The sequence below is a fragment of the Piliocolobus tephrosceles genome, chromosome 5 (assembly GCF_002776525.5).
Source record: "Piliocolobus tephrosceles isolate RC106 chromosome 5, ASM277652v3, whole genome shotgun sequence".
Lineage (NCBI taxonomy): Eukaryota > Metazoa > Chordata > Mammalia > Primates > Cercopithecidae > Piliocolobus > Piliocolobus tephrosceles.
Window position 1 is genome coordinate 67,061,848 of NC_045438.1, and position 17,154 is coordinate 67,079,001.

Sequence of the window (17,154 nt, forward strand, 5' to 3'; positions counted from 1 at the left end):
GTGTTTCTTGATGACAGTCTTATTTTAGAGTCTCATTTTGAGATGCTATACAGTTTGGGATGCAACAAAAGTGGAGATAAAAGAACATTTACAGACATACAGTTTAGTTTATATCATTTACGATGGTTTCAGCCCTGCCCTGCTCCCGTCCTTCCTGAATAACTGGCCTGAGTAATCATGCAGCTTGTTCGTTATGTGCATTTACTAAAAGGTTGCATATAGATTCACTGTTATGCAACGTTCTTCCCAAGCTGGCTGGGCTTACAATACAGAAGGAGACAGCTAATGCTGTGTCCTCGTCCTCTCTACACTCTCACCTTGTTGTGAGGGTCAGCTTTGCTGTGAGATTTATGTTCTTATTTTATCTTTAATCACCAGCATCTACAAACTGGTACAGGACCACATCTTTTTTCTCTCCTTCTTTCCTGTGACCTTTTTACACTTTCTTCTTCCAAAGTCCAACATTTATTGCCTGTATTTCTTTTGCCTCTATTTCTCTGTGTATAGTAGCAGGTTGTTTTGTGTGGTAACTATCTCATATAATCCTGAAGAGACTGGGATTTGAGGATGGAGTGGGAATTGAACCTGCTTTGTTTCCAAAATCAAAGTGGTCCCCAAGAGGCCAGAAATACTAATATACTATCTTTTCCACTGGACTTCAGATTATATTTATAATTAAGTCAACAAAAAGGAATTCCTACCACTAGCTACAGTTCTCTTTCTTCTTGGGGACTAGGAATTGGATTTTGGTAGTTGAGAATTATTCCCAGTAATTATTATAAAGATTCCAAAATCGTGACCAAAATTTTATAGTACCATAGCTTGGTGAAGAAAATGTATTCAGCTTTTCCTAATGCCAGTCAGCTTTTCTCTGCATAGAGTCTCGTGTGGCATTTCCTGATTGGCCAGTAGATTAAAACTAGCATCATCAAGCCTGTGTCCTGTATAGCTGGAGCCATCAGAGTAAGCCCTTGGGAGAGACTGTACTTTGATTGTTTACAAAATGTTCCCGTTGGCAGATCCTCGAGAGTAATAAATAGCTGTTACACATCTGTGTAGGAGTATGTATATTGCCACTTACCCATGTAAGTTCCCAAATGAAAAATGTCACATTCTCCCAGAGCCAACTTCTCACTACCTGTGCCGATGGCAGAGGACGCTTGAAATCATCAGCCATCAGGCTTCCTCACCTTCACACTTTTTAGCTGCTAAACTCATCCTTCCCTAACTCTGACTAGTTAAACGTGTTAGATGAGGAGCTACTTCCTTTGAATTTCTCTTTCTTTAAATTCGTTCTGTGGTCAGGGTGCTCATGAATTGTACAATAGGACGAAAAGGAGGAAAGAGAACGCAAGTGGACTCAATGACTGTCCCTTGAGATTGCACAACAGGTGTTGCTCAGGTAAATGTCTGGTAATTATCATGATAATAAGCATAGCGATAGAGCTGAGAAAACAGATTCTGAACTTACAGTTTGTTATCCCTAGGAACTTATAGTGATTTTGGTACTTATAGCCCAGAGTTGCTGTTTATAAGTATTGATAGAATCTTGAGTATTATTATTACAAAAGATAAAAGTAGGCTGGGCGCGGCGGCCCACGCCTGTAATCCCGGCACTTTGGGAGGCCAAGGTGGGTGGATCACCTGAGGTCAGGAATTTGAGACCAACATGGTGAAACCTCATGTCTACTAAAAATACAAAAATTGGCTGGCATGGTGGCAGGTGCCTGTAATCCCAGCCCCTCAGGAGGCTGAGGCAGGAGAATTGCTTGAACCCGGGAGGCAGAGGCTGAGGCAGGAGAATCGCTTGAACCCGGGAGGCCGAGATCACGCCACTGCCCTCCAGCCTGGGCGACAGAGTGAGACTCCATCTCGGAAAAAAAAAAAAAGGATAAAAGTAGTGTTTTATTTGGTTTCTTCTTCTTTATGTAGATGTTTTCTATTAAGTGAGCTTTACTGTTTACAAACTTTTCTTTTGTATTCTATCTCATGCTGCTGCCTTCCCATAGCCAATAGCATGCCCTGGTGTTGCAAAGCCCAAAAATCAAAGTTTTACTGACTTTAAGGGGAGAGGAATGTCTTGCAGGTATATGTCCATACTCTTGTAAAAGAAATGAACACAGACATTTCTCAAAAGAAGACATTCATACAGCCAACAGACACATGAAAAAATGCTCGTCATCACTGGCCATCAGAGAAATGCAAATCAAAACCACAATGAGATACCATCTCACACCAGTTAGAATGGCGATCATTAAAAACTCAGGAAACAACAGATGCTGGAGAGGATGTGGAGAAATAGGAACACTTTGACACTGTTGGTGGGATTGTAAACTAGTTCAACCATTACGGAAAACAGTATGGCAATTCCTCAAGGATCTAGAACTAGATGTACCATATGACCCAGCCATCCCACTACTGGGTATATACCCAAAGGATTATAAATCATGCTGCTATAAAGACACATGCACACGTATGTTCATTGTGGCACTATTCACAATAGCAAAGACTTGGAATCAACCCAAATGTCCATCATTGACAGACTGGATTAAGAAAATGTGGCACATATACACCATGGAATACTATGTAGCCATAAAAAAGGATGAGTTTGTGTCCTTTGTAGGGACATGGATGCAGCTGGAAACCATCATTCTCAGCAAACTATCGCAAGAACAGAAAACCAAACACCGCATGTTCTCACTCAGGTGGGAACTGAACAATGAGATCACTTGGCCTCCGGAAGGGGAACATCACACACTGGAGCCTATTGTGGGGAAGGGGGAGGGGGGAGGGATTGCATTGGGAGTTATACCTGATGTAAATGACGAGTTGATGGGTGCAGCACACCAACATGGCACAAGTATACATATGTAACAAACCTGCACGTTATGCACATGTACCCTAGAACTTAAAGTATAATAATAATAAATTAAATAAATAAATATTTAGGGGAAAAAAGGAAATGAACACTAAGTTTAATGGTATTGAAAGAAAACATTATCTTAATATTAAGTAAATATTTTGGTGGAGCTGTGAAGCGATTTCCTCTGCCACTTTTGTATCTGTTATTTTAGTGCTTAGGAGAACTTAGTCAGCATCAGTAGAATGGACCACTTCTAGGATATTTTAGTGTTTGGTGTATGAAATGCAGTATGATGCATGCAAAAAGTATTAAATGATTTCCTCAGGACAGCCAGCCAGTCCTATTGCCACACTGTGGTTTCTGATTCTAGCACAGGTGGCAGATCCCTCAGAGACCTTTGTTTCCAGCAGTGGAGCCCAGTGTCTTTACGACAGGCTGTAGAATTGGTTTGGAATCTAAAGGGAGGAACTGATCCAGTATCTTGTGGTAATCATGGCAAACCTGTTTGCAAATGCTTAGTCTAATTCTCGACCTGAAAGATGTCCTTTTATGTCTTCTGTTGCCATATTTGCTTTTATTTCTTCAGTAAAATTCTTCACAAGGACATAAGCATAGCACTGCTAAAATGCCTAATACGTAAATTTATTTTATGGAAACTTTTAAAATTCTTATATTGCTTTATAAGATATTCTCATAAAAAATACACTTTGCTTGACTGTTGTGACAGGAAATCATTAAATAAAACTGTCTATTTGGTAGAAATGAAGCATTAGGTATCAAGTAAAATGACCTCAGTCAGCACTTAACTGCTGGCTTCCAACTAAATCCATGTTTTTATGGGTCTGTAAGTTACTCATATGAACTAAGTACAGCTTATTATTTGAATACTGTTATTTTATATTCAATAATAACTTAAACAGGTCAAAAGTAATTTTTTAACCATCAATAAAAAGTGAATTTGCTAAGGAAATTACAGTGTCATCATAAAAGTTTCATTGCCTCAGTGGAAACTTGAGGTAATTCAGATGGCTGAAGAAAAAGTTAACGGCCTTATGTATCATCTAAATATAATTTCTTCATCTTCTGGGTGATTTCCATCTCCTCTTTTAACTCCTTCTCCCACTGTTTTCCAGAGTCCCGGGTGACATCTTTGCCCAACGAAGGGACGTCAGTCCTAACTGTCTTTAGCGCTTGGGTGCTTGGCTGGGGCCTCATGAGGACCCCATGCTCACTTTTCTGTTATTACACCAGGAGTATTTTTCAGCTGCCTTCCATTTATGCACCCGCCTGATACCGTTTGTGGGAATTCTCTAGGGGCAGTTTGCTGATACTCCTCTTCCTGTAAATCGTGACATGTTTTTGATCCTGTTTCTTTATTAGCAGCCTCCTCCACTAGAATATAGGCTTCGTGGCATGTGTTCAGCCATTCTTTGCATGAGAGGCTGTTGTGGACTGCACAGCCAACCTCGTAGTCACTAGGCAGAAATACTTTCTATGAAATGGTATTGATGAATATTGGGTATATCGGGTAGATTTTGACCTGGTGGGAAAATACATTTGGGCTGAAAGTCAAAAGTGCTCACAGTACCACTAATTTTTTTTTTTTTTTTTTGAGATGGAGTCTCACTCTGTCCCCCAGGCTGGAGTGCAGCCGCGCCTTCTCGGCTCACTGCAAGCTCCGCCTCCCAGTCCAAGGGATTATTGTGCCTCAGCCTCCTGAATAGCTGGAATTACAGGCGCCTGCCACCACGCCTGGCTAATTTTTTGTACTTTTAGTAGAGATGGGGTTTCACCATGTTGGCCCAGGCTGGTCTCGAGCTCCTGATCTCAAGTGATCTGCCCATCTCAGCCTCCCAAGTTAGCTGGGACTATAAGCACATGCCAGCAGGCCCGGCTAATTTTTGTATGTTTTGTAGAGCCACTCTACCACTAATTAATATGTGTTTGTGAGTTTTTTGGTCCTTCTCATTTGGCATCTAAAAAAAGGAGGAGTATTACTTGTCTTATTTTAAACAGACTTTTGAGGATCCACTTATATGATAGATATGAAAGCACCTTAAAGTTTAAAAGTACATATACAAAGTGAGTGGCATTATGTGCAACTGTCACCTGCTAGTCACTCTCGACCACTTTCCCCTGTTCTATAGTTGTCAGAACACTTACTGCCACCTGAAATGGTCATATTTCTTTATTAATTATCATCCTTCTCCACTAGAATGTAAGCTTCACGGGGCAAGCATCTTGTCTTTCTTGTTCACCATTGTAACTTCATACCTTGAAGAGTATCTAGCATAAAGTACATGCATAGTAATGTATATCGAAAGAATGAATGAAATTTAGTGTTTTATCAAGTCTTAGACGCTGATGCATTTCTTAAAAACAAATCCGTTTGGTTTTGGGAATTCCTACTTTTGATATAGTAAAAAAGCACAAGCTTTTTTTCCTAGGAACCTTGACACCACTTTTTAAAGTAGCCAGACATTCTTAATTTGCCAACGATCAGATTTCAGCCTGTTGAAGTAAGGAGACAAGCTGGGTTTTTCGTTTTCTGTCTTGGTAGACGTACATACCCCGCTTGTTCTCTGAAATGTGTTTACTTTTGTGACAAAAGGGACAGAGCTTCTTTGGCAACATTTGCTCTGAGGCTCAGCTAGGACTGGATGTCAGTTTAACAAACCTTTTATTAGGACAGAAATTGGTTTTTGCCTTCTACAGTATTTGTGTTCATTTGTTTTGTTTTTGTTTTTGAGATGAGGTCTCGTGCTGTCACCCAGGGATCTCCTGCTGCCACTGTATGATCGAGTGTAGTTGTGTGATCATGGTTCACCGCAGCCTCGACCTTCCTGGGCTTAGGTGATCCTCCCACCTCAGCCTCCCAAGTAACTGGGACCACAGGCACATGCCACCATGTCCAGCTAATTTGTGTATGTTTTGTAGAGCCAGGGTTTTGCCATGTCGTGTGTTCATTTGCTTAAGTCCGTCATACAATAGTCATGCATTGAGCACCACTCCATGTTGGAAGTCAGGCATTCAGACAGACATGAAGATAGACAATCCCTGGCTTCACAGTGCTTAGAACAGGCAGATTTGTCAACTGATTAGCTTGGAATTAATGATAGGATTTAAGCCATAATGAAGCTTACAGGACTGTTAACTGATAGAATAGGACTACATGGGAGGAAGGGCTTCCTGACACTGAGTTGTGAGGACATGGCCCCTCACTCTGGCAGAGGGATTTATTTGAGGGATGCTTGAGCTCTGTGTTGTGCAGTTATAGTACCTTTCTGCTTTCCTGTGTACAATACTGAAGGAAAGGGGGTATGATTTCCAGTTCTGAGCTAATTCAGGGTTGTCTGTGAATATCTCTAATGGGCTAGCCTGGATCTAACCTTGAAATGTGACACTCGAGAAACACCTATGACAGAAGGACCCTCACCAACCATATTCATCAGCAACAGCCGGGGGCCCTTGAAGTTTTCTCAGTCTTTAGTGTATATTTGCAGAGTTGGATGGGCAGAAGGTCTTTCATCTATAACTTGCCTCATGAATCTTACCTCAGTTCATCTGCTTGAAGCTGTATTTTTGAACTTCATTGTAATGTACAGGGTGTAAAGAAATATTTCGTGTAAGTTATATGTCCAGTGGCATCCTCAGTTGAATACATGCTCTGGCAGTGGTAACAATACAGTGGCCATTCTTCTGTCACCAGACCTCACAAAACAAAACAACGATGAAACCCAGAGAATTTGCTTTTATTTAGTCTGAAGATTGCTTTTGTAAAAACATAATTTTATACATGTAGAAGCTTGTGTGCATTAAGTCTTAATTTAATTTGACAAATCATTGCTATGATAATGTCCACTAAATCATTCCTACTTTTCTAAATCACTACAGTCATAATTCATATACATAGAAGTACTTTATTCTTTGCATGCTTGTTTCTTTGGCAGGTCACCATTATTGCAGACGATAACTGCAGATTTTTATGCTGGTCAAGAGAAAGATTAACATACTTTCTGGAATCAGAACCTTTCTTGTATGAAATCTTTAGGTATCTTATTGGAAAAGACATTACAAATAAGCTCTACTCATTGAATGATCCCACCTTAAATGATAAAGTAAGTGTTTTCTGAGTTTATTTTGTTAAATAAATATGTATATGAGGTATATTTCACTTTATGAAATATGTTTTCCTGAATTTTTAGTAACTAGCCATACGTTAAATGCACTGGGGATACTTGTAATCTTGAGAGGAGAAAGTATTTTGTAATGATTAGATTTGCTGTTACTTAGTAAGGAGTCTATAATTGTCAGGGACTAGTGTTTATGGTGATAAGGCACCCTCTTCATCAAGAGCATGTTAAGGAAGATGGTAAAGGAGTAAAAGGGGGTAGAGGATGGAGTAGGTTAGGGAGGACAGGGCAGCTGGAGGTTTGCAGGCAGAGAAAGGCTGACAGACCCCAGCGATCAGGAAGTTGGCCTTGGAACCCTGCTGTCTTCCAGTCTTGCATATCTTCAGGTCAGGCCAGAAGGTGAAAGGAGAGGTGTAGAGCTGCATAGATCTTCAACAGTTTGCAATTTGATCTTAATTTTCCCGTATCTTTTTAGAAAGAAATTAAAATGATTACAAGAGAGAATTTTAAAAAACGTCATTTCTCTGATAAGTACTGTTACCCAGTGACAATTGAGTATATGTGCCCTTTCAAAATCATCTTGTCTGGGCTGTTTATCAAATTAAGCTGGTGCTTATTTCAGTGAATGATTTAGCTTATTATAAATAGGCTACTAAGTATATTTGATTTTTTATAATATATTTATAGTAATAGCTAATAATAAAAATCATAGCTTATGTTTATTGGTCACCTAATATGTATCGGTATTCTTTTTTTATGCCCTGGCCATATTTCTCGGAAAAGTACATGCTACTTAAATGGAATATATGATTCAACTCCCATAAATCTCAGAAAGCTTAAAACTTTGCTTTGTAGAAAGCCAAAAAGCTGGAACATCAGCTCAGCCTCTGCACACAGATCTCCATGTTGGAAATGAGGAACAGTATAGCCAGCTCCAGTGACAGTGATGACGGCTTGCACCAGTTTCTTCGGGGTACCTCCAGCATGTCCTCTCTTCGTAAGTTATCCCAAAACTGATACTACTCCAGAGTTCTGATGGATATCTCTGGACATAGACAAATGACAACTTTGATTAGAAAAATAACTTTGCAGGTAACTATTTGGCAACCTAAAGGTAACAATAAAAACAATCAAATTTTGTTTAGCATTTCCCCCATATTGCATATGAGCTAAAAGCCAACTTTACAACTCTTATTTCTGTTTCAGAAATTGTTCACTGGTTTTGCCATATACTTTGCTTTAAACAGTGGCTCACCGGCTGGGCACGGTGGCTTATGCCTGTAATCCCAGCACTTTGGGAGGCTGAGGTGGGCAGATCACAAGGTCAGGAGATCGAGACCATCCTGACTAATACGGTGAAACCCCATCTCTACTAAAAATACAAAAAAAAAAAAAATAGCTGGGTATGGTGGTGGGCGCCTGTATGTAGTCTCAGCTACTAGGGAGGCTGAGGCAGGAGAATGGCGTGAACCTGGGAGGTGGAGCCTGCAGTGAGCCAAGATCGCGCCACTGCACGTCAGCCTGGGCAACAGAGCGAGATTCTGTCTCAAAAAAAAAAAAAAAAAAAAAAGTGGCTCACCAGAATACTCTGAAAGAGTCCACATGGTTTGATTTTGTTGCTTTGGTTTTGTTTGGTTTTGTTGCCATTTGGTTTTGTTACTTTCATGACTTTAGTTAGAGTGAAGGTCTAGACCCAGAAATGTTTTGAAAAATGGTAGACAAATAAATGCTGGATGTTCTGCTGCTGGCTGGTTGTCTCAGTATGAGTGCCATGAGTTAAAAAGTGATTGGGAACTGGAATATTCCCAAAGACAAAGGAGATCACTAAACACCCTTGTGAATTACCTCATTCACATACCTGGCCAGTGGCACATTTTCCGGGATTCTTCCATAGTTTAGATTGTTTCAAAACATTTTAAGTAGCACAGACAACCCAGATGTTGAAAATTAGTAAGTAAAATGAGAAAAACTAAATTAGGCATTAAATGCTTAATATTAAGAATTGGTCTAAGAATGATAGTATAAAAACTTTGAACAAATTCATATGAAATAGCAAAAAGGCAGACATTCTTCCATTGCATGAATTAAAAACTATTTGTATTTCTAATTGTATTTTAAACCAAATTAACTTTTAAAAAATGCAAACACATTAAACAATTCTTCATGTAAATGGATCTTGTAACTTTGTATGCCTCAGATAAGTTAGATTGGGGATTTTAAGTATTACATAGTCAGGAGAGGCTGGAATTTACAAGGCCATGTAATTGGTGTGTAGGAAAGAAAAAACTTTACCTCTTCCCTTTTAGGGTTGTTTTTGGGCTGGACCTGAGAATTAAATTGACATAAGGCAGATTAACAAGAGAAAAGGATACACATTTAATACAAGTTGTATGAGTGTGTGTTAAAAGCTCATACAGGTTTTACATGGCACAAAAGCTTTCATAAGGAAATGAAGACCTGAAAAAGCAATTAAACAGTTTATAGTGAATTGGACAAAGAATAGTAAGTTGTGAAAAAGCAACTAAATTATGCTGGAAGACTTGAAGACAAAATAGTTATTTTAATAAAGGCTTGTACAGAATTCTCTCTGCCTCAACATCTTGATGATAAGAATGTTGTTTCCCTTCTAATATTTTTGGAGGTCACCTTTCATACAAGAATTTCATCTCCTGTTTTTTTTTTTTTTTTTTTTTTTTTGTGGGGTTGGGGGATTGTTCTTTTGTTTGTTTGTTTTTTGTTTTTTGTGTTTGTTTTTGTTTTTGAGGAAGTGTCGCTTTTTGTCACCCAGGCTGGAGTGCAGTGGCACAATTACAAGTCACTGCAGCCTTGAACTCTTGGGCTCAAGGGAACCTTGTCTCTATAAAAATAAAAAAAATTGCTGGGTGTCATGGTGCAGGCCTGTAGTCCTAGCTACTCAACAGGCTGAGGCAGGAGGATCCCACCCACCTCGGCCTCCCAAAGTGCTGGGATTTCAGGCGTGAGCCACTGCACCTGGCCTGCATAGTAACTTTTTGAAGGTATTAACTAAAGCTTATATGAAGGTCGGGAGCTGCACTTCCCTACTCTTGGGGCTCAGCCAAAGGACCAGCTGCCATCTGGATCATTGCCATTGTGACTGCAGAGGGAAGACAGTGGTGGCAGATTTACAAGATGGCTGTTAAAGCTCCTGGTCCAAAGGAGCAAGTACCTCTTCTGTGTATGTTCCCTGGGCCACAGAAGTCACTTGCCAGAACCAACATCAATGGATAGATCATTTAACCCTCCTGCAGGGGCTGTGAAGGGGCTAATGAGAAACAAAGCAGGTAGAAAGCTGGACTATAACACAATCTACTATAGCAGGTGTTATGTCATTTTACAGATGAGGAAATGGGGAATATGAGACACTTATTCACTTGCTTCCCTTCCATAGTGACTGGTTCTGCAATACAAACCTAGGGATCCCATCTGATTCCAAAGCTCATGTTTGGCCAGGCGCAGTGCCTCACACCTGTAGTCTCAGCACTTTGGGAGGTTGAGGCTGGAGGATCGCTTGAGCCCAGGAATTCAAGACCAGCCTGGGCAACATAATAAGACCCCTTCTCTACAAAAAAAATTAAAAAATCATCCAGGCATGGTGATACACGCCTGTGATTTCATCTTCTTGGGAGGCTGAGGTGAGAGGATTACTTGAGCCAGGGAAGTCAAGGTTGCGGTGAGCCATAATTGAGCCACTGCACCGAAGCCTGGGTAACAGAGTGAGATCAAAAAGAAAAAAGAAAAAGAAAAACAGAAGCTCATGCTTGTAGACCAGATTACCTCTGTGGTTTTTTAAAATGCACGTAACAGTTGACTTGTGTTTTTAGATGTACAGGTCACCTTCACATCTGTTCTTGCATTTGAACCTGACAGCTGTGTGAGCTAGGCACAGGAGCTGTTATTATTTGCCTCTTTGCAGATGAGTCCACCTAGAGTTGGTGAAGGTAGTGACTTGCCCTGAACCACTTTTTCTCAACTCCCACCTACTTTTCTGGGGTAACCTGTCATCCCGATTCCTTCCTTGTGATCAAGTAGTGCTGCAGATAGGTTTTCGTAGATGGGTTAATATAATCCATTTTAGTGAACATTTTTGCCTTATTCTTAGCACTGGAGTACTAGGGTCCTACTTAGGAACATGTGAAATTATCCAATGATAATCTCCAGTGTCATTTAGCTTTTAGTTAGAGTAGTTACAGAATTACAAGCAGTGTCACTCCATACAAAATTAAATATACCTTATGTATTTCCTTAAACCTTTTTACATTGTTCCACCTATTCATTAACCCAAATCTAGGTCGATTTAAACATTAACATGCATATGAATATTTATAATTATTTTTTGAATCACGATATGAATAGCATGGGCACATTGCATTCAGCCGCTACACCTCGGGGCTCCCTTTCCAGTCTCTCTGTCTCTCTGTCTGTGTGTGTGTGTGTCTGCATATGTTTTTATTTTGGTTTTTTGGTTTGTCCTGTAGAACAGCAGATTCTTAAATGTGCATATGAATCACCTGGAGATCTTATTAAACATCCTGATGTAGCAGGCTGGGGTGGGGTTTGGGAGTCCATAGGTTTAACCAGTGCCCAGGTGATACCAGTGTGGCTGTTCTGTGAACTACGCTTTGAGTAGGGAGGCTGTAGAATTTTCCACCTTCTGGAATTTTGCTGAGTTCATCCCCATGGTGGTGATTATGGGGTTCTTGTCTTTCTTGTCTTGCTCATCTGCCTGGTAGTTGGGTCTAGAAGCTTGCATAAATTCTGGTAAAGGCTGCTTTAAAGATCTCAATCAGTAATGCGACAAATATACTTCATAACTTTCACAGCAAATGTCCAGTGAAGCAGAAATACGGATCAGAAAAAGGTGAAGGAAAACTAAGTGACCTGTTTTAATGAAATTGCTGCTGCTCCCATTTCTCATGTTGTACTCTGCTTTTATACATGCCACACAACGCTAAATCCGCAGCAAGATCTCTACTCCTTTCCACACAGATTCTGTATTCCCACTCCAAATTGTCATTTAAAGGGAAGAAAGTGAAGTCATGAGATAGCCTGAGAAAAAGTCATTTTTCTCTCTGTTTTTTCAATACATAATTCATTTAACTCTTTCACTTTCTCATTGCTTTGTTTACTGGGTTTCATGTTTGCAAACATGGAACATAGTGAGATAGGAAGAGAGGAAGAGACAAGCTGTATGAGATGTGTGAGAATCTTTAGTGCCAGTGTATGTAGGAAAGCTTTCTTCTCTTGGCTCCTGCACCAAGGAGTTGCTCGTCAGCGTACCTTGTTGTCATCTTCTTGTCATCTTCTCTCCTCCTTAGCTCCCTTCATGTATAAAACACACACATTCACACAGATGGATTGTATTAGCAATTCCATCAGTAGTAATGCTGCCCAACTCAGACATTGCTATGGTAACAGGAAGACATATGTTTCCTTGAATGTTACAGAACTGTATTTTAGTTAATTGAGGTTAAATAACTTATCATTTGGATTTTTTTTTTAATCACAAGACAATATAGGCAATGCAATCGGTTGGAACTCATCTTTGAAAAAGCTTGTTTAAACCATGTCTTTTTTCATGAAATAATATGTTGTTTTTAAAGATGCTGTGAGATCTTTAGAGAGATGTTTCTTACTAAGATCTTTGTAAGTACTTTGTTTGTTATTAATGTCAAGACAGTACCACATTGGCCAGGCACACTGGCTTACGCCTATAATCCCAGCACTTTGGGAGGCCAAGGCAGGAGGATCTCTTGACCCCAGGAGTTCAAGACGAGCATGGGCAAGATAGCAAGACCCCCCTTTCTACAAAAAATTTTTTTATTTATATGGAGGTGGTGGCATGCGCCTGTGGTCCCAGCTACTTAGGAGACTGAGCTAAGAGGACCACTTTAGCCTGGGAGATCTAGGCTGCAGTGAGCCATCGTCTTGCCACTACACTCCAGCCTGGGAGAGTGAGACCCTGTCTCAAAGAAAAAGAAAAAAAAGATGCTGTTGTGGACAGTCTACTGATGTCATATGACCTAGTTGTACAAATATTTAGTTAGCTTGCAGTCTGAAAAGGCTAACAATATGTCTGAGAGAAACTAATGGGTTTCTCTCGGTTCTCTTCTGTGTTTGTTTACCTGGAAAGATGCAAAAAGCCATTACAGCATTCTTAGTTTCGAGGCTGGTTTCATGAAATAATCTGTTCAGCTCAATTTGTATTTCATTCCTGTTGTGAGCAACCGTAAACTTACAAACAGTAAGCTTTACATGAATTCTGCAGAGAGGTAGAAAGATGTGATTAGGCAGCAGGTTTCTGGGAGATGAGCCTGAACAATTCTCAGACAAACCAAGATGGCTAGAGAAAAGCAATACCCTCATTTTGTAGATGAGTAAAATGCAGTTTAGGGAGATCCATGTGAGCATAAACTTGTTTGGGGATATTCACCTACTGCTGTAGCAGCTGACACATCCTGACCACTTTCATCCAGGTTCTCATTTAATCCTCGCAACCACCCTATGAGGTGGGTGTTTCATTTTCCGTTTTTAGGCTTAGGAATGTGACCCTGTCTCCCCCAGCCAGTAGAGGCTATGCTCTCTCACGCCAGTGCCTCCCTCCTCGCCCCAGGAGGGGGCTTCTATCCTCACGCAGCATTTTCTTACCTGTAAAATCTTATCTGAAGGTATTTTATACAGTTGTACATTTTTAGTCTGTTAGTCAAATTTTTTTAAATTATTAAGTTAATATACATAGATATCACGTGGTTAAAAAAAACCTTACAATGAAAAGAACTGACTCTCCTCCAAGCTGATCTTAGTCCTACTCCGAAGGAACAATCACTTTGAAACACTTGTTACCCACAGTGCTAATCTTTTTTTTTTTTTTTTTTTTTTTTTTTTTGAGAAAGGGTCTCACTCTGTCATCCAGGCTAGAGTGCAGTGGCAGCATCACAGCTCACTGCATCCTCCACCTCCCAGGCTCAAGATGTCCTCCCGCCTCAGCCTTCCGAGTGGTTGGGACTACAGGTGCGTGCCACCATGCCTGGCTGATTTTTGTATTTTTTTTGTAGAGACCAGGTCTTGCTATGTTGCCCAGGCTGGTCTCAAATTCCTGGGCTCAAGTGATCTGTCTGTCTTGGCCTCCCAAAGTACTGGGATTCTAGGCAAGTGACTACCTTCTCACCAACTCTAGGTGGACTTAGTAACTTTTATCTACTGACCTACTTAGCTCACTGCTAACTTCCCCTCCGCTTTCTGCTCAACATGGCGAGGTCACTACTTTTTGTTCTTTTATTGTTTAACTTTGTAACATTAAACAATGCACTTAAGTCTCTGTTTCTTCTTCTTGCTGGACTAATTTTAAAGGTGAGGGACATTAGGGCTGGGCCCAATGGCTCACTCCTGTGGTCCCCACACTTTTGGAGGCCAAGGCAGGCAGATCAGTTGAGCCCAGGAGTTCAAGACCAGCCTGGTCAACATGGCGAAACCCTGTCTCTACAAAACATACAGAAAATAGCTGGGCATGGTGGCCTGCCTGTGCCTGTAATCCCAGCTACTCAGGAGACTGAGGACCACGTGAGCCTGAGGAGGTTGAAGTTGCAGTGAGCCAAGATTGCGCCACTGCATTCCAGCCTGGGCACAGAGTGAGACCCTGCTCAAAAAAAAATAATTTTTTTTAAAAGGTGAGGACATTAGCATCCCTACTTTCATATTCTTCCCCCTTCTACCTTCTAACTGTTCTGGGTCTCTTCTTTTACTTTGAAATGGTCAAGTTGTTATATGTTCTCTTTTATAACTGCAAATAGCCTTTGTCTATGAATTGCTCCACAAAGTCTAGGACAAATAAACAATGTTGAGATTATGGTGCTTTGTGTAGAACCAAGTAGTGGGCAATGCTTACATTTCTTTCTGTTTCCAATGTCATGACTCTTGTTCTGTTCAAAGGAGACTGTTCCTAAAAATCAAGTTCAAGTGGATTCTTCTTTTGTATACAACATGACAATCATGCCACGGTTTACTTTATGCCTTGACTCTCTTTTTTCCCCTAAGGTTGTTTCATTGCCTTGCTGTTGTGGGACACATTCACCACATCCCTGGGGTCTTCAGCCTTCTTCCTCATTCTCTCTTTTAGGTGAAGCCCATTTCATTTTTTCTTCAAGTCTCTGAGTGGTTGTCCTTTGTTTGAACCCTGCCTTTTCATACGGCTTATTGTTTCTACGGGCATTTCTAGTTGCCTTCCTTTTTCCTTATCCTTGCCTTTTCTGTCCTTATATCCTTTCTCCCGGTTCTGTGGCCCATTTTTCCTAGAGACTTTCCTTACAGAGGCTGCCGTCCTCCAGCCTCATCCTGGACGGATTGTTCTCTGGGCTGTTGCATGGCTGCCAGCCTGGATCCTGCCCTCACTTTTCTCCTGGATTCATTCACCTTCTCCTCTACCCTGTGTCTTCTTTGTGAGCAGGAAGGGGCCGCAGCACTTTTGCTCCTCCTTGGTTGCTCACACCACACCTTGTGCTCTGCAGCTCAAGGCCCTGATGGTGCATCCGAGTAGTTAGGGACTGATGGGAGAATGTGCTCTTGGGGCCGAGTAGACCTCATCACGGGACCCACTAAGCTACTCCAACCTCCGCATTTGCCCTAATTTTTATGCTTTGCTTGAGTTCCTCAGTGCTGGTGCTGAGTGTATTAAAGGAAACATTTGGTGCACAGGCCAAAGCTACCCTTCAGTATTGTTGTTCAAAAAGCTTCAATTCAAACTCAGTTTCCTCAATTAAAAAAAATCTTAGGATATAATAAGCAAAGATAGGAAAAGAAATAATTCTTTCCAGAAAAAAAAAAAAAAAAGCCATTAAAGCCTTCCCCATTCCCGTTCTTCAGAAATTGTACAATCTAATTAAAATTCTAAACTCCTGTAGGTTTTTAATTACTTGCTAAAGCAGTTGGCCAGATGGTTAAACATAATAAAAATAATAACGTTTTGAAAGAAATGAAGCAAACGTCATTAAAGTTAACAGGGGAGAAAAGAAAATCTTAGCACATTATATTAGCTTACAGAAATGTTGCTCCTTTTTAAAAAGTGTGTTTCTTAAACAAGGATAAAAGTCACCTGACAAATTTCACATCATGGTACTCTACTTATTTGAAGCTCAGATTTGAGATAGTTTGTTCGTCCTCTGGAATAGGCATGACCTTCACTCTAGATTTAAGAACAGCAAATGTTTACTTTTACTTCCTAGGAAAGGCCCTCAGGCCCTCCTGTAATTAGAAGTACACTGAAATAGAAATAAGATTAATAGGGACAGAATCTTACCTCATTTTTTCTTACCCTGTATGCCGGAGATTTGACTGTCCTGTAAGAGCTCCCTGGTTCATGTATAAAAAGGCCTGCTCTCATTATGTTAAGTGAAATAAACCAGGCACAGAAAGACAAACTTCACATGTTCTCACATATTTGTAGAAGCTAAAAACTAAAAGAACTGAACTCTAGGACAGAGAGAGTAGAAGGATGGTTATCAGAGGCTGGAAAAGGTAATGGGGGTGGAGGGAGGTAGAGGGGAAGTAGAGATGGTTAATGGATACAAAAAATGGGTAGAAAGAATGAATAAGACCTGGTATTTGCTAGCACAACAGGATAACTATAGTAAAAAATAAGATACCTTTTTAAAATAACTAAAAGAGTAAGTTGGATTGTTTGTAACACAAAGGATAAATGCTTGAGGTGATAGATAGCCTATTTACCCTGATGTGATTATTTCACATTGCATTCCTGTATCAAAATATCTCATGTGACTCATAAATATATATATCCACTATGTACCCACAAACATTTTAAACTAAAAAAAAGTTTTTGTAAGGCCTTCTATGGTTCTTTAACTCAAGACTCTGGAAGACAGAGAAGGATCTGCAGGGCGCCCTCCACGGAGGTCGATGTTTCGTCTGCCGTTGTAGCCGGTGACCCTCAGGGACATGGAGTGGGTCTTAAGGATGGGTTCCCCTCCTTCCTCACCAGCACCCAGCCCTAGCTGCTGTCTGAACGGTTCTGCCCAGGAGAGACTCTGCTGGCCGTATCTGAAGCCCCTTGTGAGAGCCCATGGTTTGGTCACCCCCTGCCATCCGGCAGAAGCAGAGGTGTCCACTGTTTAGCTCAGGGCTCTCACT

General features: G+C 40.6%; 1 protein-coding gene across 1 annotated transcript in view; it reads left to right on the forward strand.

Annotated features, from left to right (window-relative positions):
* Positions 1 to 17,154, forward strand: part of BVES (blood vessel epicardial substance) — a 42,624-nt gene that overhangs the window by 13,480 nt on the left and 11,990 nt on the right. Inside the window, exons 6-7 of the mRNA XM_023205834.2 lie at positions 6,814 to 6,981; positions 7,852 to 7,993. Of these exons, the coding sequence (XP_023061602.1) occupies positions 6,814 to 6,981; positions 7,852 to 7,993 (310 nt within the window). The remainder of the gene's footprint in view (positions 1 to 6,813; positions 6,982 to 7,851; positions 7,994 to 17,154) is intronic.